Here is a 20,342-nt window from a genome sequence, read left to right on the forward strand (position 1 = left end):
ACTTAAAACATCCTGTCTTGATTTATGAAACCACCAAAACTACAGGAAACAAATCGTGACATTTCCCATGTTGAATAATACAGACAGAAGCAGAAACTGAAGTTTCATACTTTGAAACTTCCAGTTAACACACGAGTACCTATCGGATTATTTTTCTCCAAAACCAAATTTTAAATAAAAAAGCTTTTTTTTATTTATGCATATATAATCGCTAGCTAGCCGGTTGTAAAACGATTTTTAAATCACCTTGCATATGATTAAAATGTTTTATCACTTTATTTCATTAAATATCATAAGAACCATGCATGCGTATTTAAATTCTCTACAAATGTATATACATTTATATACATTGTATATGACCATTCCCATTGAATTCCTGAACGATCTGACAAGCGTTGTTGCGATTTATTCAAATCGACGTAGCCTGACAAAATCTTGGATCATCCTGTCGCGGCAGCCGATAGTTCCAAGGATCTCGTTAGGCTCGTGTCTCACCATTCTGCCTCCCCGTCCACATCGTGTCCTTCCCACTCCGTCCTGGCACCTTTGCCACCAGTTTGGTTCGCTCTTCTCGTCCGGATAAGGGATGAATAATGTACTCCCCGATCTCGGAGCAAACCTCCATGCAGCCTGAATGACAAATCAGTTTGCCGTCCGAGCCAGGTCACGAATCGACGTCAGCTTTTCCTGCCTTTTTTCCATTCCTTCTTTTTCCTCTTCCCGCCTGGGAAGAGCCGCTGAATTTGTACAGAACAACGCTCGAACGTTGCGGTAAGACCGCATTCAGATTCTGCAACGTGACGTTCGCCGTTCGTCTTTTCGTTTCATTGATTAATCTTTCATGGTTTGACGCCTGAATGCTCGAATCCCGCGACGCCCGCTATCATCCGTTCACCTTCTGTTTACGTTTCGACAGAAAGAAGAGAAAATTCAGAGACAGATATTCATACCCACGGTTCGTATCTCATTCCAAGGCGATAATTCGGCCGCGGCTTTTGTTGCAGATCGCCACCCAGAAATTTGTTTCGCGTTTCAAACGGCTTTTAATACCTGAGAGACTGAGTTAGAATCCTAGTTTATTGCAAATCGATGCGATCGGTCCCCGGGGCGCATGACGTAGCACGGGATCGTCTTTAGATTATGCGCCCTCGAGGACCTATCGCTTTGATTTGCTGCAAAACGAAGACTTAACGGGAACCTTCGAGCTTAAATGTCGATTTAACCTCCTGATATAATTGGATTTCAAACCGTCGAACATCTTCTACAAGAACTCAGGGTATAATTATCAAACTGTGGACTTTTATGCAAACTAAAACATTCATAACATCGATTTAAAAAAATGTGATTTGAATAAAAAATGCGTGCGAAATCGAAAATGAATTCAATGTAGAAAAAATAAAGAAGAAAATAGCGTATTCGTATAAATTAAGCTTCTTCAGCTAGTAGCTAATTCATTTGTTCTCTTTCCTTGTTACTTCTTTAATTGAACTCTCTTCATTTTAAATGCACGCTCAGAGTTAAGTGTGTTAATCGTTTGATGGGGTTTTCTTTGTTTCAGAAGGTCGGTTGCGATTTGCGAGTCGGTAGCAACAAGAACACGGACGCGTGCGGCGTATGCGGCGGAAACGGATCGAGCTGCCAATCGCGGTACTCGTGGAGTTTGGAATCGATATCCGCTTGCTCGAAATCATGCGGCGGAGGTGAGTGGTTGGTTACGAAGTTCATTCCCTCGAAGCACTTACAATTAGTTCACTAGCGCGGAGCTTGTCCATTTACATCGGGCGCTTGGAGCAATGAATTCTAATGAACTTCGAGACCTGCGAATCGTTGAACGTTTCCCAGACCTCGTAAATTAATAACGACTACTTATAGAACAGGTGATTTCCCTTACTATCGTCTTGGGTTGGAATTGTTTTCCTACTTACTCGCATACTTTCATTTTCTGATATTTCGTTCGAAATGTGACAAAACGTATTAGAAGAATTAAAAGTATAAATAAATAGAATATCACGAAACACTGTCGTCAAGTTATTTTTTTCTGTATTCTGTATGTTCAAATATAATTACGTCATGGACATCGATTACGTCTTATAAAATCGAGAATAATGGGAGAATTTAAGAATTGTAACATTCTTTATTCAAATTAAAATATATCGTTCGTGATGAAGCAATCGTGCTATGCAGTCGACATAGATTTTCATAAACAGACTTTTCAACAGTCCGCGAAGAGATGAAAATGAAAAGCCCCACGAGCGATGAAGCTTTATTTTATTCGAAATATGTACGACACTTCAATGACCCTTTGCTCTACATTTTCATTTCAACGCGATGCATCAATTAATATTGAGTTCTCTCATTAACACGTCCAATGACATTTTATCGCGTTTAATAACGACACTTTCTACCATTAGTTGAAAGGTTTTCAAATTTTATAAAAACCGTGATTTTTCACTCATCGTAGTAGAATAATTAAATATCGTCAAAAAATATTTCTTCGGATATAATACTACGTTTTAACGTTCACCGATTGATATTCCCTTCCGTTCAATGTTCTGTAAAACTTAAAAAATTGATACATAATCAGCACACTGATAGATAGATAAGAGTTAAAATTGTTAACAGTGCAAATTAATGTAGCGTATCATTTGAAATTATCCTTTATTCATTAATTTATATTATAGGGTATTGGAAAATGAACTTTAGTTTAACAAAATACAGGAATAAATCCATTTAACGAATACGGAGTCTCTTATGGTAGATGGATAGAAAGTTTCATCATATCAATAAATAATTAGTCATTTCAAATGGTAGTTCTTATTCACCCTGTACATAAGCTTTCCAAATATGATAAGGGATCATTGGTCGTGAATCATGATACGATGAAATACATTTTCCATTAGGCTTCAAGATAGCAATGGCGGTGTGTAAGATCGTCGGCCAGGACGAAAGCGTAGTGGATGACAGCTATTGCGATCCGGATAACAGACCAGAGAAGACTCTAATGCCGTGCAACACGCATCCCTGTACCGCAAAGTGAGTACTGTCCGAACGTTTGATCTAAACGCGTGCCCGTCCGTATCAAAGAACATTAAATCGTTTTAGAACTTTTTTATATCTAGCAAGCGTACATGCAAGTAGTAGTTTGACGCATATGAAACATCATTTTTTTTCAAAGGTAATGTTCCTATAGAATACGTATCATGTGTTTGATTCGAATAATTAGCTTTCAACATTCTTGAATAATGGAATACATAACTTAGTACGTAGACAAACACGAAATCCGTTTAACAAATTGTTCCACGGATTTTTGCCATGCGTTATGGATTCCGTGGTTGTACGCCTCCATAGTAAAAAGGGTAGCTCTATCGAAGTTGATGTTGATGTTCGGCATCCATATTTTCATTCATTTTTCTTCACTTATGATCGTAAGAAAAAAAACTCAATCTTATATATAGATGTGTCTATTTGAGAGATCAATGGGTCAAAAAGTTAGTGATCAGATGTTCGATGATCCAATTTTTCGTCGCAATTCTCTTTGACGGTATCAGTATTTTGCTTTCGGATTTTCATCGAGCGTTTAATTTACAGAATCAGTCAATAAGTAATACGTACAAATAGTAATTTGTTATTTTATGATTTTATCCGAAAATCTTGAGCACGAATTCATTATATGATGTAAATAAATAAATGAATTTATATTGGAGCCAACGAATGACCAATGAATGATTTTAAATTATATTTCTGACTGATTCGGTCTGTATAAAATACAGACCAAACATCCAAGTTACGTTGAAGACAATTAGGTCTATGTCCTAACAAACCAGAAATGGACATGTACCCCGAAGTTCGTGCGTTACGTTCGGACCACTAGGAACTTTGTTAAAGCTTTTCTAATCGAAGAATTCCGGACCCGGGATCGAACGTCCCGGTTTTACGAGCAGATCAAGCATTGTTTGACTCCTTGAGCACGTTCACGCGCAGGTGCTCGAAATTCTCGTATTTTCCACGTGCTGTTTCGTAAAATCGGAACTCCCGCTTTTGGGATTAACATCGGCCAATCTTCCTCTGCAGCCAATTTCCTCAACCGCGGTTGCGAAGAAAGCAACCGAACAGTCCCGATTGTTGTTCGTCAAGCCGTGTCGACTATGCGACAGTGTGCGTGTATGCACGTACGTGTACGCGTCCACTCGGGAATCGTACACGGAAATGGATACAGCTGGCTCGTGATACACACGAGCTTGGAAACGATGGGCCGGAGCTTTCAAGCGGACTGAACGGCCATTAGTCGACGGACGGGGAGGAAAGGAGCAAAAGCCCGGCGGGCCGCTTTCTAAAAGAGACCTGGAAAAACAAGCCTCTTGGTCCCCTCACCTCGCTCTTTCTCTCTCTCTCTCTCTCTCTCTCTCCTCATCAAAAACTCCGATCACTGACGCTTTTACTACGAGAATTCTTCGTTAAATAGTGAAACATTTTTATGATAATGTCTCATGACAAGTTAGAGATACTTAAATCAAATCATACAATGGAATGTACTTTTTATAGAATATTACAGATATTCATTTTATCAATTTTTAACTGCATTGTCATTCATCAAGATTCCATAGATTGATTGAAATTTTATTGAAATAGTTCAATGCCTTTAGTTAACCATTGTAAGATGTACCAGAAAACGGGATATTACCTCGACTTTCCTTTCTGCATCCTTCGTCTTCAGACACTCTTTACATCACTGACATTTTTCATTCTTTATCACAATGATCCTAATCGGAAAAACATGACCGGAAGATACGAGAGTTCTTTGACCGTCGGACAAACAATATGACTGTTTTTCCTGCGTGCGAAAGGATCAAGCGCTTCTCCCTTCGGTGATCACGATCATCGCCGTAGAGGTAAACGATCTATCAACCACAAAGAAAAATTCAGTCCCTCGAATGATATACGTTGTGCAATGTTCGCGAAATTTGTTAAGAAATATATTATTAACAGTTACGAGTAAGGCTTTTATGTAATTTATTTTTGTTTTTTTACTATTGAGTAATTTCATTACGGAAATGAGAACAGTTCCCCGACGTTCACGATAGTCATCAAATTGGATTCCTTTCAAACAACTCACGAACGTGAGACAAATTTATTCCCCTGACTCATAACACGAACGTCCAACGGTGAAACTGTTCGCGATAAAGCGTAACGATCGAACGGGATAACGAAAAGGAAACAGGAAGAAGAGAACGTCCCGGGGATATTTTTTCGAAGAAACAATCTTAGTTCTCAGAACGATACTGGCTGTCCTTTGTTCGGATAAAGGAGAGACGGATAAAAAGACGCGCTTTAAAGCTCGCTCCCGATGAGAATCGGTCCCCAAACGAGCAGATACTACGCCGGCGACGGACGTCGAACAAAAAGTCCGGCGCGAACCATTCTTACCGAATATACAGGCGCTGGTAAAAACGTATCACGTCGTTCAGACACGCAGAGACGTGTGTGTATCGGATCCTGTTCCTTTTCTGATTGAAATTACGATTCGGTATCCACGAAACTATCTGACCGATCGACGTTTATCCTGTTGCACTGAATTTGCCTTACATTTCGGTTAGTTTATTTCTCTGTTGCTGAGAGCTGACCATCGCAGTTATTAAATTATATTTTCAACATAGGACCTTCGTTTTACTTATGTACAAAAAAACTTTAAACTTAAATGTATGACAACGACGACTAAACAAAACACTTTAGACTTATATTTGAAGGTAATAATTTTTCTCGCTCAATTTTCCTTAAGAATGTTTATTTTCGTACGTAAATTTGCAATGTTCAAATTATCCAACTAAATTATAGAGAAAGGATGTTTTTCTCTTTCTTCACTTTAGCGTGGCTAGGCATACCGTGAAAACAACCCTTCCTGAAATTCCATATTTTCATCCAACCCGGGACACTCCATTTTTATTTCACCGAATTTAACTAAGAATACACAAACCGTTAGAAAACGGGACGATTTACAAAAATTCCGTCAAGTGCTCGTTACACGTTGTCCCTGGGTTGTTATTTAATATTATTATACGCAGGGCGAGGAAACTTCGCCACTTGGATGATGCACGTGGCCAGGAACCAGGAACTCAACTGGTTAACACTGTACGAAGGAGAATCTCGAGTGGCTCAAGTTACTTGAACTACGAAACTTTGCACAAGAGGCCAGTCACGCGACTGAATTGCGTCATCTTTTCCTCTTTAACATGTTCGAGCTTATAGGAATGCCTTCTGAAGAGTTTCATAGACAAATACTAATAACTAGTAAAATTAATTATATAAAGCTTATACATATTTATACACTCATTTAGTATACGTTTTCAATATCCCGTAAATACGTAAACGTTCACAGGTTAATAACTGGAAGGACATGCACGAAATCTATGTATAACAGCAGCACCTCAGCTTCTAGAAATATTCTAAAACGAAAAGCAGGTTATACTTAATATAAATTAGAATATTTTTCCAATAGATGAAGTCACGAAATAAGGTTAAAATCGTCCTAATTGGTCTATGAATAATTTAACGTTCTACATTAATCGCGAATATTTTTGTCGCGAAGCGGTGTACTTAAGGACACAGAATCGATCGCTGCGTTCATCGTAAGGGGCGAAAAAATCGCGAGGGTGAAACGTAACGAAGTACAATTACGATGTTAATAAGCCACGATGGTTAATAAATCACTGGTGGAGTGGGCCTCGTCAACGTTAAATTGGTGCTAATTGGTCCAGTCAAGAATATAGTTTAATTCGGCTCAGGCTGGGCATTTCAGTCGTCCCCCAAGAGAATTGACGCAATCCTAAACCGCTGCCTACCCGCAACTGTGTATTAAGCCGCTGAATACTTCAGTGGCTATTATTCCACGTTGTGGCAAAGATACAAGCTCAATTAAATTCTGGTAATCGTTTTCTGACACATTCGACTATTAATCTAGCGATGGGCACGCAGCATCTGAGATACTTCTCACGTATACGTTTATACTTAAGTATGTTTCAATTGATTCTCCACAAGTCAGTAAACAATTTTCTTCGGACAGTAAAAATATATAATAAATAAAATAGACGGATAAATCGATACGAATTTATGCGTACCAGCGAAAATGATATTCACTGCATGTTGACGGTGGTCGATGAACTCGTCTGGTTACATTTCCACCCCAGTAAACACTCGATATCCATCGAAAATGGAAAAGTCTATAACAATTAGTCTTGTTCCAATCGTTTAGAGAAACTTTCTCTGTATCGCTTCTCTAATTTGCGAAAGTCGCATCATTTCTTCCATAATCCATCTTAATAACGTGTCTGAAAGTATCGAACTATTTCCAATCGGATAACAACTACGACCGTTTAAAAATAACTTCTACCGCGATTCACTTTGTTGATTTAAAATTCATTGTTTGACGTCATTAGTTTGCTACTCATTTTTCAGCGGAAATTCCAGTGAATTGCGTGTTGAAAACAGCTTCGAGCAGAAAAAAGCTTTCGTCGCCCCAGACAGATATAGTCAGCAATTAGCTTCGTTTCATAAGTACCGATTTTCGATCCATTCGCTCTCATCCATGATTTGTGTGCAAGCTTCTTTAACGACGAGAAACCCTCACGAGTTTGGTCGCGATATCAAAGACGATTTCCGACCGAATAAGAACCTCATGGAAAGGAAAGCTCTCTCTCTTTTTCTCCCTCAATTTTATTCAACTACCGAGCCTTTTCAAACGTGGCTTCAAAGTGCTCGCGGAAATCCTATAATTTGACTTTTTAAGCTGAAGCCTTTTGAAAATATTAAAAAAAACCATCATTTCGTCTGCAAAGATCGATCGCCGCTCTTTTTTTCCCCTTCAATAAAGATTTAGTTATCCAGAACCGAGAATCATGAAGGGCTTACATTAATTAATTAAATAGAAGGCCCGAATAATTAAAAAGGAGACCCGTAATCAAATTTGTCTTATCTACAGAAGCAGCGAGTTAGTGTAATAAGAGATTCAAACGTAATTTCACCCTATGCAAATTTTTAGCATTCAGTATAAGAAATGGCAGTATTATACTTGAACTCGTGAATACTCGAACTTTTAATATAACGCACAGAGAAACTTGTATGTATAGCAACTCAGCTTCTCGCTGGCTAGACGACCCGCGTTTCAATTGATTCTTTTTACCTTTCTAGATGGGTAGCCGGCGAGTGGAGTATGTGCAGTGCTAGTTGCGGAATTGGATCGAGAACCAGGACCATTTTCTGTACCGAGGAGAACGGCAATGAGACTACGAAGGTAAATAAGAGCCAGGATTGGGATAATTTAAATACGCGAAATCCCTTTATATTAAATTCCGGGATTTTGGCCCGGATTCGACCTCGTTCCTGCTACGGGAACAGTGTTTCCCGATGTGGCGCCAGAAGGAATATTCGTCGTGTCGCCCGGAAATCGATCAGACTTTATTTTCATCGTACCCAACCTGCTCGCATGCAATTTGGTTTTACCAAAGTTGAATGTTTTGCCATTGACCGTGGAATTTATAGTCGCGATACGTAATTTCGTAGCTCTGTCTAACGTAATCGAAAATTCGCTCCGGTTTATCGGTGGGAAGGTTGTTCCCGTCTCAGCACATTGTATGTTTCACGGTTTATAATTCGAACTCGCTAATTTAAATCCTGACGAGTAATCGTGTTGCGGTTATTCGCGGTATAAATAGGTTAACAACTTTCCTTCGTCTTTGACGTTTTACGATGTATTCATGTTCCTCCAACTTGCGCATATACATGTCTATCCATCCATCCATCCACTCATCCGCCTATCCGGCGACTACGACAGCCTGGCGAAACCCACGAACCCTAACCCAGTTCGGTTCGTTTAAACTGCAAGGGTCGCTCGCGGTTCTCTGTCAACCACCGTAAAATCCCCTCATCCGAGACTCGACGAGAGCTAGCATATGTACACCGTTGGATATACATACGTTTAGATAGCGTGTATCGTGTACCACGAGAATTTGCATCTTTTTCTATGATCCGATCTCCCTTTATCTTCACCCTGTAGTAAACGGTTAGATGATTTTACTGAAGGATCTAATAAGCAAACGTAATGCATGTAACATGTTAAATTATGGACTTGCAAGATACAATTAAGAAGAACATCTTACATTTTTATTGTTTTAGTTGCCAGACCACAAGTGCAATACCTCGCATAAACCCCGTAGCCAGGAGACTTGTAATACCATTTCGTGCCCTATGTGGGAGACCGAGAAGTGGAGCGAGGTGAGTACATGACAGACAATCCTAGTACACTGCGACCCTCGCAACTCGTGAAAGAACAGAATGAGTATGTATAATGGAATTGTTCGTTTCGATTGTGGAATTTAGAGATGCTAGAGAGATGCGTCAATGGTTTGAAATGCGTTAAGGCAGTTTTCCGGAGGTTGAAATGATAGTAATAAATGAATTGTTATCATTCAATTATATCTTAATTTATAGAAAGACGTTTTCCCCAACTCATTATTTATTACCTTTCGCTTTCTCTAAAATTTCAACAATTTTTATTTTTACGCGTTATTATTGAATTTTGAATCATGAATTTCGTAATCGATGAACACGAAGAACTATATAATTTCTATCCGTACGGAGTTTAACGTCGTTAAGCAAGTTAGACGAGCCTCTTTTGTCTCTTAAAAGCACGTTAACGGTGTTCGAAGATGAGATACACAAGCATGTAACCTTCCTCTATCTGATTATATCTGTCTATCCGTATCAGTAAATCCGATTTCCTTCGGGAACAGCAAACAGTGAAGCTCGGGCTGATTGTTGCAAAGGGAAATGAAACTCGTTCCAGAATTTGCTTTCTGCGAACCAGATGTTTTGTTTTCGCATTTTCGCTGCGAATTACTTGGCTAAAGCAGAAATCTATTTTACATTCCTTATTTGCAGAAAATTTTAAGCAATGTCCATCATACTGCATGTAAAAATATTTATAGCTTTACGTGTATGAGAATAGAGAAACCGCCCAACTACTATTTTATAGATTGATGATATAAAGTAAACTAACTAAAATTTTAAAGCTGGGATCTGCCCGATAGATTTTAAGAAATGCAATTCTGGAACTAGTAAATCGAAACTAATTACATAAAAATATTCTACAGCATCGAAACACATTTAATCACTGAGGAGTTGAAGATCGATAACGTCCGCAACTTTTCTATCGAAATAAATTTTTAAGTCATCAATTTTTTAACTATCTGTGAAACTCCCAATTATCCGAAACGTTGTTGACATTTGGAGAGACAGGAAACGGGAAAAGGGGTACGAAGAGGCCGTCATGTCCCCTTCTGTTCCTGAATCTTATATAACTTTTCTCTTCCGTGCCAAGCGAAACGGGCCGCGAAACAGTTTCCTTTGCTTCAGTAATTTCATATCCGGTCGCGGCCGTTCAGTGGTCGGAAAGCACTTAATTTGCACAAACATTTTTGCCTTCCGTCTCTGTCGCATCTAACGATGTTAGAACCTCGGTAAAGCGACGTGAACGAATCCGACGAATTTCTGCGCTGTGCGTTCGCTGAAAATTCGCGAAAATCGGATTTTCCTCAGGACAGCTCGACCGAGCATAACCGTGAATCTACAAATTCTTAAACTGATGCGTATAAAACGTCATTTTGTTTTATAAATTGAAATTTTACAGTAGAAAATCATCTTTCATATTCTATCTAATTGTCTCCTGTTATGAATTAACTAAAGCTTTATATAAAAACTTCTAACAAATATAATAATATAAAAAATTTATAATAAACATATTACAATTTTATTAGAAGATATTGTAACGTTATTTATTGATATTATAAGTATTGATCAATAAGATAACTAATACATTAGCTGATTAATACGATTGTTATAAATGCCAATAAATACAAATTGAATAAAAGTTAACTAAATTACTTAAAACAATACATATAACGTAACTATAAACGCATTGAGATTCACAGTCTGGACAATCATTGTGTAGGATAATGAAATCATTTAATGATAGGTATATCTACAAATAACTAATAAATTATTTAAATGAAATATGTACATGATAATCTATAGGATTTACGTCTGTTGTAAAGAAAACGACATTTCATCTTGACGATATCAAACATTCGTGGCATCTAAGCTTCGCGATAAATGCGCGGCCTTGTTACACTTGCCTCGTCTCGTCTTCTTCCTTTTCTCGTCGCGTGTTTCCACGCAAACGTTTCCTCCTGTCTCTTGTTTCTACCCACATTCCGCTCTCTGTCGTCCCAGACTATCTTTCGAGGCCTTTTGAGGAGGTTCCAGGCTGCATCAGCCACCGACATCAAACAGGACAATTTAGTCGTCAAATAACCCTCTCCCTTTTATCTCGGTTTGCTCTTCCCCGAGTTCCTCCTGGCCCTATTTCATTCGCGCGCGTGTTAGTGTCTTTCGCAAAAAAGAAGAGCCTACACCTTCCTAACATTGAAGGATTCTTGTGTGGTGTTCGTCCTTTTTAATAAGTATACAAAATACGATGATCCTAGAGCGTCGTTTTCAACTCGCATGGGGAAACGAAATCAATGTAAGAGCTGGAGAGAAGTGTTTTCAATAAAACGAACGCCCTACATAAACCGAGGAATGTAATGAAACAGAAGTTTCATTTCTGTATCTCTGGAAAAATATCGTAAGCATCGGTAATTAAATTTTTCCACGTGCCACGTTGATGAACATGGAATTTTAATAACGACAAATAAAAAACACGGGAGTGGGATCACGGCGCACTTAACGAGACGTTTTGCAAGGGTTAAAAGGTAAGAAGCCCAGAAGACAAACGGACGAGGAAAGAAAAAAATGGTGGCGCCATAAGAGGATTCAAGAGGAGTGGCAGAAGAAAGCGAGAAAGGCACGCGAAGAAGAGGGTAAGAGGGTGCATTCTTGTGGAAAATGCCTCGCGTTCCTCTACGAATTCATCGTTATCGATCGTGTTCGTCGTAGATCCACACGAACATACATAAATTCACCGGCATTCAATTGCACATGCATATGTGTGCAGTTGCAAGCAGGAGTGCAAATCGATTCGAGACACAGCATCAAGAGGCTCGCCGCCAAGTGCGTCGTCGTTGCCGTATACGTATGTACCACACGAGCGCAACGTCCTGTCGACGTTTCCACGGAACCTGCACGCGTTCTTCGTGTAATAAATGCGATTCAGATACACAGGATGCACATTGTGGAAGGTTCGACCGACTCCGTGGCGCCTATGGGAGTCTCGGGGCTCGTTTTGGCACGGTGCTTGATGACCGACTCTCCTCTCCCGTCCCTACGGGTGCGTCCGCTGCCATTTCTTCCGCTGTTCGGACAACTGCGCGGCCTGAAAAGCGCGATATCTGCTGGAAGCATTCCAGACATTCGGTTTCGGGGACGTCCGATTTCGTGCGTTTATGGAAATTTAAGTCCCCGTTTCCCGACTGCCTCTTGGATTTCGTTCCAATTCTGTTTCAACCGCGGACGCATTGAGAAAAGTTTCCGTATATTGTCGCGGTTATCTACGACCGCGCGATAATTGTGAAACTTCGACTCGATTTCGCGCTACAATTTCCAAGTTGGCCGTTATCGTTACAAAACGAATATATGAACATCCTGTGCACCTACCATCATAGAAAAGTACTCAGAGGATTAATACAAGATGGAGCGATTTATGCGTTCTCCAATTGCAATTATGCCGCGTCGCGTATCAGAGGAAGCGTTCAACGAGAAGACAATATCGTCAAAGGCATGATACCGTTTCACTGAAGGAAATTAAAGTAACTTCGCTATGTAACTCCACACGGGAGACCGTTTCGTTTATATTCAGAGACAAACTGGAAACGCTAAGAAAGTTCTGGGAACAATAAAATTTTACAACATCGTATTTCAGAGTGGCGCGTCGGGCGTGAAACAAGGGAAGCAACCGTTTCCGAATGCAACTGCCTAGCCAGAGAGAAGTGACTCGCTCTGGCTGATGCAGCCTCGCGAACCAGGAATAAGACTCCAATAAGAGGTGCAAAGAGACGCAACAATAAGGGACAAGTTGTACCAGAAGGTCGTGTTCCACTGTCTCTCTTACCATTTCCTCTTCCTCTCTCGCGAGCGAACTTTCCAACTGGTACACGCGAAGTGGGAAAAATCAACGGGATTCCCGGTGGGAATCGGTGTTATACCTTATTCATGAGGCGGTCGCTAAATGCATTCGCGCATCTCAGATACGTATTTATTACTGTTACTAACCGATACGTAAAAAGCACGCCCGACATTCCGCGGAATCGTGCGGACTCATAATGGCGATGCCAGGCAACGACGAATAGCGGACGTCGTTTCCGCTTCGTGGAATATTTTAAGATCCTCGGTAGAACCGTGAATGAGAAAAAGAGGGACGAATTTCCTGGCTCGCAAATTGAAAGTTAAATTTCGTTTCCTCTCCGTTTGCAGATTGCCGGTTTTCTACTGCGCGCCTTTTGTAGTTTATTTCCGATATTATTCGATCACGATTACGGTCCACGAACTTGCCCGAAATTAGAGAATAGAAAAGTCCTTGTGGATATTTGGTTAGCTTTTGTAGAATTCAGTGAAAGAGATTATAAAGAATTTGTTCGTTTGTCGAGTGAAAGGAAAAGGATTATTTAATTTATGAGATTTCATTCATTTTCGTATTGAAATGCTTACCATCACTATACTCCTTAGCCTATTCGTACAATACCGTTAAGGTAGTTCCTGATCAGGCATTAGTTTTTTATCAATTCATGAAATAAATCGTTGGTTTAAGTTTATTTTAGAAGATAATTTTCTATAGTTTACAGTTTTATTATGTCCAAGATTAATATTAAAGCGAAAAGCCTTCTAAAAATTGATGAGAAATTAGTTACTTGATGATATGCGATAAGGTGTCTCTCATGCTTATCGGGGATGATAAGAAAGACGGTAAACAGCAGGCTTCCGTGAACGGTACAAAAATATCCGTAGTCACGTGTAAGCAAAAGTGTGCGCGACATGATTTACGGCTCATCCCAAGCTTGATCGATACACAATGGCCTCGCTCCGGCTGACGAAGGAAACGGTGCACGGTGCCAGGAGCGAGGAGATGGCGTCGGTATCCTTTTGCCAACGATACATAAAGGCAGGCCTCTTATACCCGTCAGCACGGTAATGATTTCGTCCGAGGCTGCAGAAGAGAGAGGAGAAAGGAGAAGAGTGAATGAAAGAGCCACTACCGGAAGACAGGAATTGATAGATTTCTCTCTTTTGTGAGCTCAGGAGCCATGCAAATATTGAACTGAAAGCACAGGGAGCTCCTTAAAGCACTCCCGCGATATCGGACCTCCTTCCCAATGGTTTTGAGAAAAGCAGTAGGGGGACGAAGGAAAGGGGAACACGGGAAATATATGCCGGCAGGAAGTTGAAAAACAGAGAGAGGAAATGAGAGAGAAGAAAGGGGATCTGCGGAGATGAAGTGAAAGCAAAGTGGAGCAAAAAAGATGAAGAAAAGAAAGCGAAAATAGGGTCCTGGGAAGGGTGAATCGCAGCCTCAATCGAACCAAACTACGATGTACAAGCAAGGAAAACAGACAGCAAAATAAGATAAACTGTGGAAGAGTGAAACAAATGGAAAAAAAAACGAGTGAAGAGCGAAAATTAAAAAAATGAGGAAAAACAGGAGAACATGAGCATGAGAAACGATAAGAACGAGAATAGAGGTAAACAAACAGAGACGTGAGGCAGAAAAGAAGAAGGTAGAGTGGCTAAGTCGAGTGGGTTTCCACTTTTCCCGTTCATGTCACCTTTCCACCTTCGACGTCTTGAACGATAGCTCCGGCATCCGGGCTTTTTGTTCATCCTCCTTCTCGCTCGCGCTTCTAAACCGCTCAGAATCGTTCCCGCTCCTTACCTTCCCGATCAGCAGACTTTATTCTGACTTGAGAGAAGTTTGAGGCCAACCATGCTCCTCCATCTTGAACGAAGAGACGTACCGTTTTCTCACCTCTCTTTATTCTCCTGTGTGAGAAGCGGCTGAGAATGGTACCTGACACTTGAGATTCGGTTGCGATTCGGTTCGACATAAAAGCGAATCTGATCGGCCTGGATAAAAAGGGTGCGTAATACGGAAGTCAGTATGTTGAACGAGGAGATTTCAATCGTCTTCTATTCACGTTAATCAATTCCGTTGAACTGTTGGGTGTACTTTCTAAACGATCGGATTCTTGTGTTAGAAAGAAAAATTAAAACATTATTTTATGCATTTTATAAAAATATGAGTTTGCGAAAAACGACCCAATAAAGATTATAGTCAATAAGATTTTTATGTTTCCTATACGTAAAAGTACGAAAGAGCATTAGAGTATCGAATTTTCTCTAACAACAATGATTTTCGCAATTAAAAAAGACAACCGATAATGTCTCATACTATTAGTGTTACCGTGTTTCCTTAACGAAAAGTAGAGTTTCTACATTACAGGCAACCTATGCAACCAATTACTTTATGTCTTCCGTGACAAGAAGCAAAGAAGTTAATTTTGTTTCAGAATTTATAACACGCTGAGAGAAAATTTGTCCGATATTTTTGCATATCACGTCGGTTTTTGCATGGGACTCACATTTGACTGATAATGAAGTGAGGAAAGCTCTTTGACACTTGAAAAATGTTTCACAGTATCCGAATGTTTTCTACAAAAGCTTCCTTGTAGAAGAGTGAAGTATAGTAATTTTCAAGAATTCCTATCACTCGGATGAAACTTTCAAATCGTTTGAATATTAGAATCGTTACCAGTTAGTATACGAAATTAGATTCCACAGTAGCGCTGCGAAACTTTATCATTCCTTAACTCTAGTTTTCCTTCGCGTTTTCTCGTTTCCTCTATTTCTATGGACTCCCTCACTTCGGTATTATCTTGTTTCATATTCCGTGAAAAGCGTATCTAACTAAAGCTGTTCTCGCATTCGACGAAATAAAAGAGTCGAAATGAAGCGCAGTGTATGAAGGAACCTCGATGTTTTATAGCGATTCACAGTTTCAGGATCTGTACTAATTTCTATTTAAATTATACATATAAGGTTGGTGCGTGTGAAAGGTCCATTGTCCAACTGATAAACGTCTATCCAGTTTTGTATTATTATATATTATTAAAAATCAAATTAAAAATAAAATAATTTGGTGTCTATCAATAAAATTTGTAATTAGATTAACATTTTTATCTAAAAAAACATTCAATTTTCTTATAAATACATAAAATTTGTGATTCATTTATAGAGAACACATTACAATTTCACTAGCAAATTTTAACATTTTACATATGAAATTAAGAAGTATTTCATATGTATGGACCAACTTAATAATTTTACAAATATCTACTCTTCATTAGTTGTGTATCGAAAACAAATTGTCGATTAATTATTCGACCTCAATTCCTAAAATTTATTTTTCCCGATATGATCGATAGTGCTCCGTGACCTGCGGCAACGGTCTCAGGACGAGGACAATCGAGTGCAGGGACGCCGTTGGTTCCATCTCAAAGGACTGCGACCCAGCCGAACGACCGCACACCGAGCAAGAGTGCAAAACAAACATTCCCTGTCCGATATGTAAGTTTCGTAAAGCCTACATTCCTATGCACCGGTGTCACTCACTCGAGGCACGGTACATCGATGGAAGCCTTTCCGATTTCTCGCGTGCACTATGCCAAACGCAACGACGAGATCCTCGATGGCCGCTCGTTGAAATAGATTACGCGAGCAATGAACCTTTATTTCAGACGGCGAAGAAATGACACAACCCCTCATGCAGCCGTACCCACCTCCGCCGGTGTCAGAGAAATTAATCGACCAGCCGATACCTTCGGAATCTACGTAAGTAACTTATTTAAAAATTGTTAAACACACATTCGGAGACACGTATAATACCGATCGGCAATATATGCATTCAGCTGGTCCGTGGCTAAAGATATTCACAACGTCATACAGTAACCGTTCGTAGAGCTTCTCGTTGCGTTGTCACCCCTCCCTCACGAGAACAAAATAATAAAACTCGTACGAAGCTAGATAGAAAATCTTCCTTTCTTAAAAGCATTCAGTTCTTGACTTCAATTGGTCTGTCCCGACAGATATACGATCTACTTTGCCTGTGGCTGGTTGTATCTGAGGTATCCCATTACTGTGTCTCTTTCTACTCTCTATCACACTTCTATTTTAACTTTTCTACGTTCTGTCTCTCTTCCTCTTCTTTTTTTTTCTCTTCTTCAAAATTCTTCGATTCTTCTCTTACTCGCAACCACTCCTTCCTCTCTCTCTATCTCTGGTTTCTTCATTTTTATTCCCTTTAAGTACTTCTTACCTCAGACGCCTTTCCTTAAACCCATTCCAGGCGAGGTTCAAGCGCTTCTTGCTTCCTGGCTAGAGCAAAGCAGACCGATGTTTACTTTCTCCTTCGTCTCCCCCTATTGAATTTTTCTTGCTTCTCTATATTAACCACTACCACCGTCGTTTTTCTTCTTTCCGTCCCGCCCGAGGTCTATACTCTCGGAGATTCCTAGCACGCTTTTGTAACTCACCCCAAAGCTGCAAAGTCCAAGGACGCTTCTACTTTTTTAAACGAAATCAGGACTATCAATAAGCGAGTTCTAGAAGCATTTGGCGTCCTCCGATCCTTTTGCCAATCTCCGCGATGACTTCCAACCGGATGTTTCCCCTGACTCCCTTTCCCCATTTGTTTCTTGACTGCTGTTTTAAACAAATATACAATAGATCAACTCTTCAGATTAGTTTATTTTAGTTCCTTTAGCGCTTAGCGTACTTTTTTTCAATTAGCATTGCGTATTGTTTGACGTTTCAGGAAAAAGATTTACCTGTCGCATCCACGTATTTTAAAAACAAAAATTATACTACATGAAACATACATATACATTTGTCTTCTTTTTTCCTGTCGCAAAAATTTATACGTGTAAAACAATGGCGTAAGATTCCGCGACAGGCTTGTTTTCTGCTGATGCGCAACAGTTTTCCAAGTTGAGTATCTCTTACGCGCTTTAAAATTCCAGGAGCTTAAATCCCCTGCTTTTTAGCTAACTTTTTCCTGTCTCTGATGCATTTATGGAGATTAAGAGATTTGCAGTAATTTAATTAGCTCAGTACGCGAATGCCGTAGTATCAAGCATTAGTACAGACTTACAATGGTGGTGCGTAATACGTAGGCTGTTACGTTTCACTTTTTACGTTTACTCCTTCGACAATTTCCTCTTCTCGTCGTCTTTTAGCTTGCATCTTTGCCTCCGTAGACTCAGCACGTTTAATTTGGGCTTTAGACCTGTCCTGCGACTCTGTTTGTTGATTTATTTCCATACTGGTTAGATGCATTTTACACGTGTACCAGACAGACATTACGTTTCAACAAACAAAAATCGTGTGACACAGAAAACATGTCAACCGTGTTCGTTTCAACAATTCAGTGAAAACATGTTTCTAGGCAATAAGATTTTGCTCTATTATGAAAAAAATTGAAAACTGATATTATTCCGTGTACGTAGTATATACCTACAAGGTCTGTTTGTACAATGATTGAACATTGAACCGTGACAATATACAATTGGAATAGATCAAAGCATCGCTGCTAGACGAAAGATGAATTGAAAACGTTGTCAGCAAAAAGTTACTAATTGATGGACGAAAGTAGGTACTCGGGAGTAAGTTTGAATGGATAACCCGATTGAATCGCGTTGAATAGAGAAGTGATACATAGAGAGTAATGGAAGAGGCGGCTTTAAACGTAATTCCAGAATAACCGACAGTTACTTATCCTATCTGACCGCTGACAGAACAGACGCGCGAGTTGTTCCGTGAACCATAAATAACCAATGTACATTAGTGGAATACAAGGTAAACCAACGTGCGCATATAAATATAAATTGTTAATGGCATTTCACTTGAAACGACAAAGAAAGAATAGTGAATGTTTGGACGCTTCCAATATCGACTTTATGCCTCTATATTCTTGGTTCTTTGAATATCGAAGCTAAAGGCAATTATAAATATTGTATTTAACATTCCAAAACTTAATTGAAATTTATGTATATACATATTACCATCACTGTTAGCAACCCAATAGACTTGGAAGTAAGACCTGTAAATCAAAACCAGAAGCATCATTCAGAAAATTTCGGACAGATTCACAAAAGAAATGGTCGCTTCGAATCATTAAATCATCATGAAACGAACAACCCCTTAGGTTCATCGCGGACGATTGGTCGCCGTGCAGCGTGACATGCGGCGAAGGGATCAGACACCGGGAAGTCCGTTGTAAGATATTCCTCGAGTTCAGTCGAACAATCGCCGATTTACCCGACCATCAGTGTTCCGGACCGAAACCGATCGAGAAGGAGAAATGCGTGATGATCCCGTGCAATGTGGTCGAGAACAGCCTGACCTATGGCATCGACACTGTCGGCGACAGTGGATATGCCGAACCGAGCCTGACAGACATCTACAGATCATCGGCAGGCAGTTCAAGCGGGAGTGGCTACGACGCTGGAATTAAGGTCGCCCCAGGAAGCGACGTGCAGACAACCTACTCCTGGAAAGAAGCTGGTTACACCCCTTGCAGTGCCACTTGTCTTGGAGGTAAGTACTGCTCCCTGATAAACATTCTGCTAAAAACAACATGTCGCGTATATCGGATTTAAGTATTTACACAGTTTGTAAAATTTTATGTAAACAGTAATAAATCGAAGATATCGAAATTTCCAATTTATGTTTAAAACTGTTATACTATATGCAGAAATTATATCAGTAGATTTAGAAAATGGAATTATGTGATAACCAGAGATTCCGACGATAGATGTTGTGCAAACAGACATATAAAATTACTTAGAAATACATTTTCCTCATAATTTATAAACCGACAACGGAAATTAAACCCGTGTAAATATTAAGACGTGGCGGATGCTGTAAGGGAATTTTCTGAAGTGCGCGGAGTAAAACTAGGGCAAGTCTACTAGGCTTAGAATTTAACGAAACAGCACGATGAAAATGGAATGCAAATTCGTTGGGGAAACAAGAAACTTCAAAAGTGACGACGATTGTACAGGGAAAATGGCTGTTTAGCAAACATTGCATGTTCGACATACGAAGAAACGTTGAAAACTATGTCAGTTCTGTATTAAAGAGAACGAGCGGTGCAATAATTAAAAAGTCATTTGCTAATTTGAATAAATTCGTTCGCAATTTGTACCGATATTTAGAAATTCCCTTTAATTTAGTTACCTGCCCGTTGCTCTATAAATACCATAGCCCGACGATTCTAATCAGCCACAAACGTAAGTCAGAGAATTATC

At 39.7% G+C, this 20,342-nt stretch overlaps 1 protein-coding gene across 3 annotated transcripts in view; it reads left to right on the forward strand.

Annotated features, from left to right (window-relative positions):
• nolo (ADAMTS-like no long nerve cord) overlaps nt 1–20,342 on the forward strand; it is a 175,727-nt gene that overhangs the window by 148,679 nt on the left and 6,706 nt on the right. For all 3 annotated transcript variants that reach the window (XM_018033538.2, XM_018033540.2, XM_018033544.2), the window contains 7 exons: nt 1,559–1,700; nt 2,901–3,033; nt 8,182–8,284; nt 9,166–9,264; nt 16,461–16,602; nt 16,773–16,866; nt 19,238–19,629. In XM_018033538.2, coding sequence (XP_017889027.1) covers nt 1,559–1,700; nt 2,901–3,033; nt 8,182–8,284; nt 9,166–9,264; nt 16,461–16,602; nt 16,773–16,866; nt 19,238–19,629 — 1,105 coding nt within the window. The remainder of the gene's footprint in view (nt 1–1,558; nt 1,701–2,900; nt 3,034–8,181; nt 8,285–9,165; nt 9,265–16,460; nt 16,603–16,772; nt 16,867–19,237; nt 19,630–20,342) is intronic.

Source organism: Ceratina calcarata, unplaced genomic scaffold, assembly GCF_001652005.2.
Source record: "Ceratina calcarata isolate Rehan_Ccalc_2016 unplaced genomic scaffold, ASM165200v1 scaffold72.2, whole genome shotgun sequence".
Classification (NCBI taxonomy): Eukaryota; Metazoa; Arthropoda; class Insecta; order Hymenoptera; family Apidae; genus Ceratina; species Ceratina calcarata.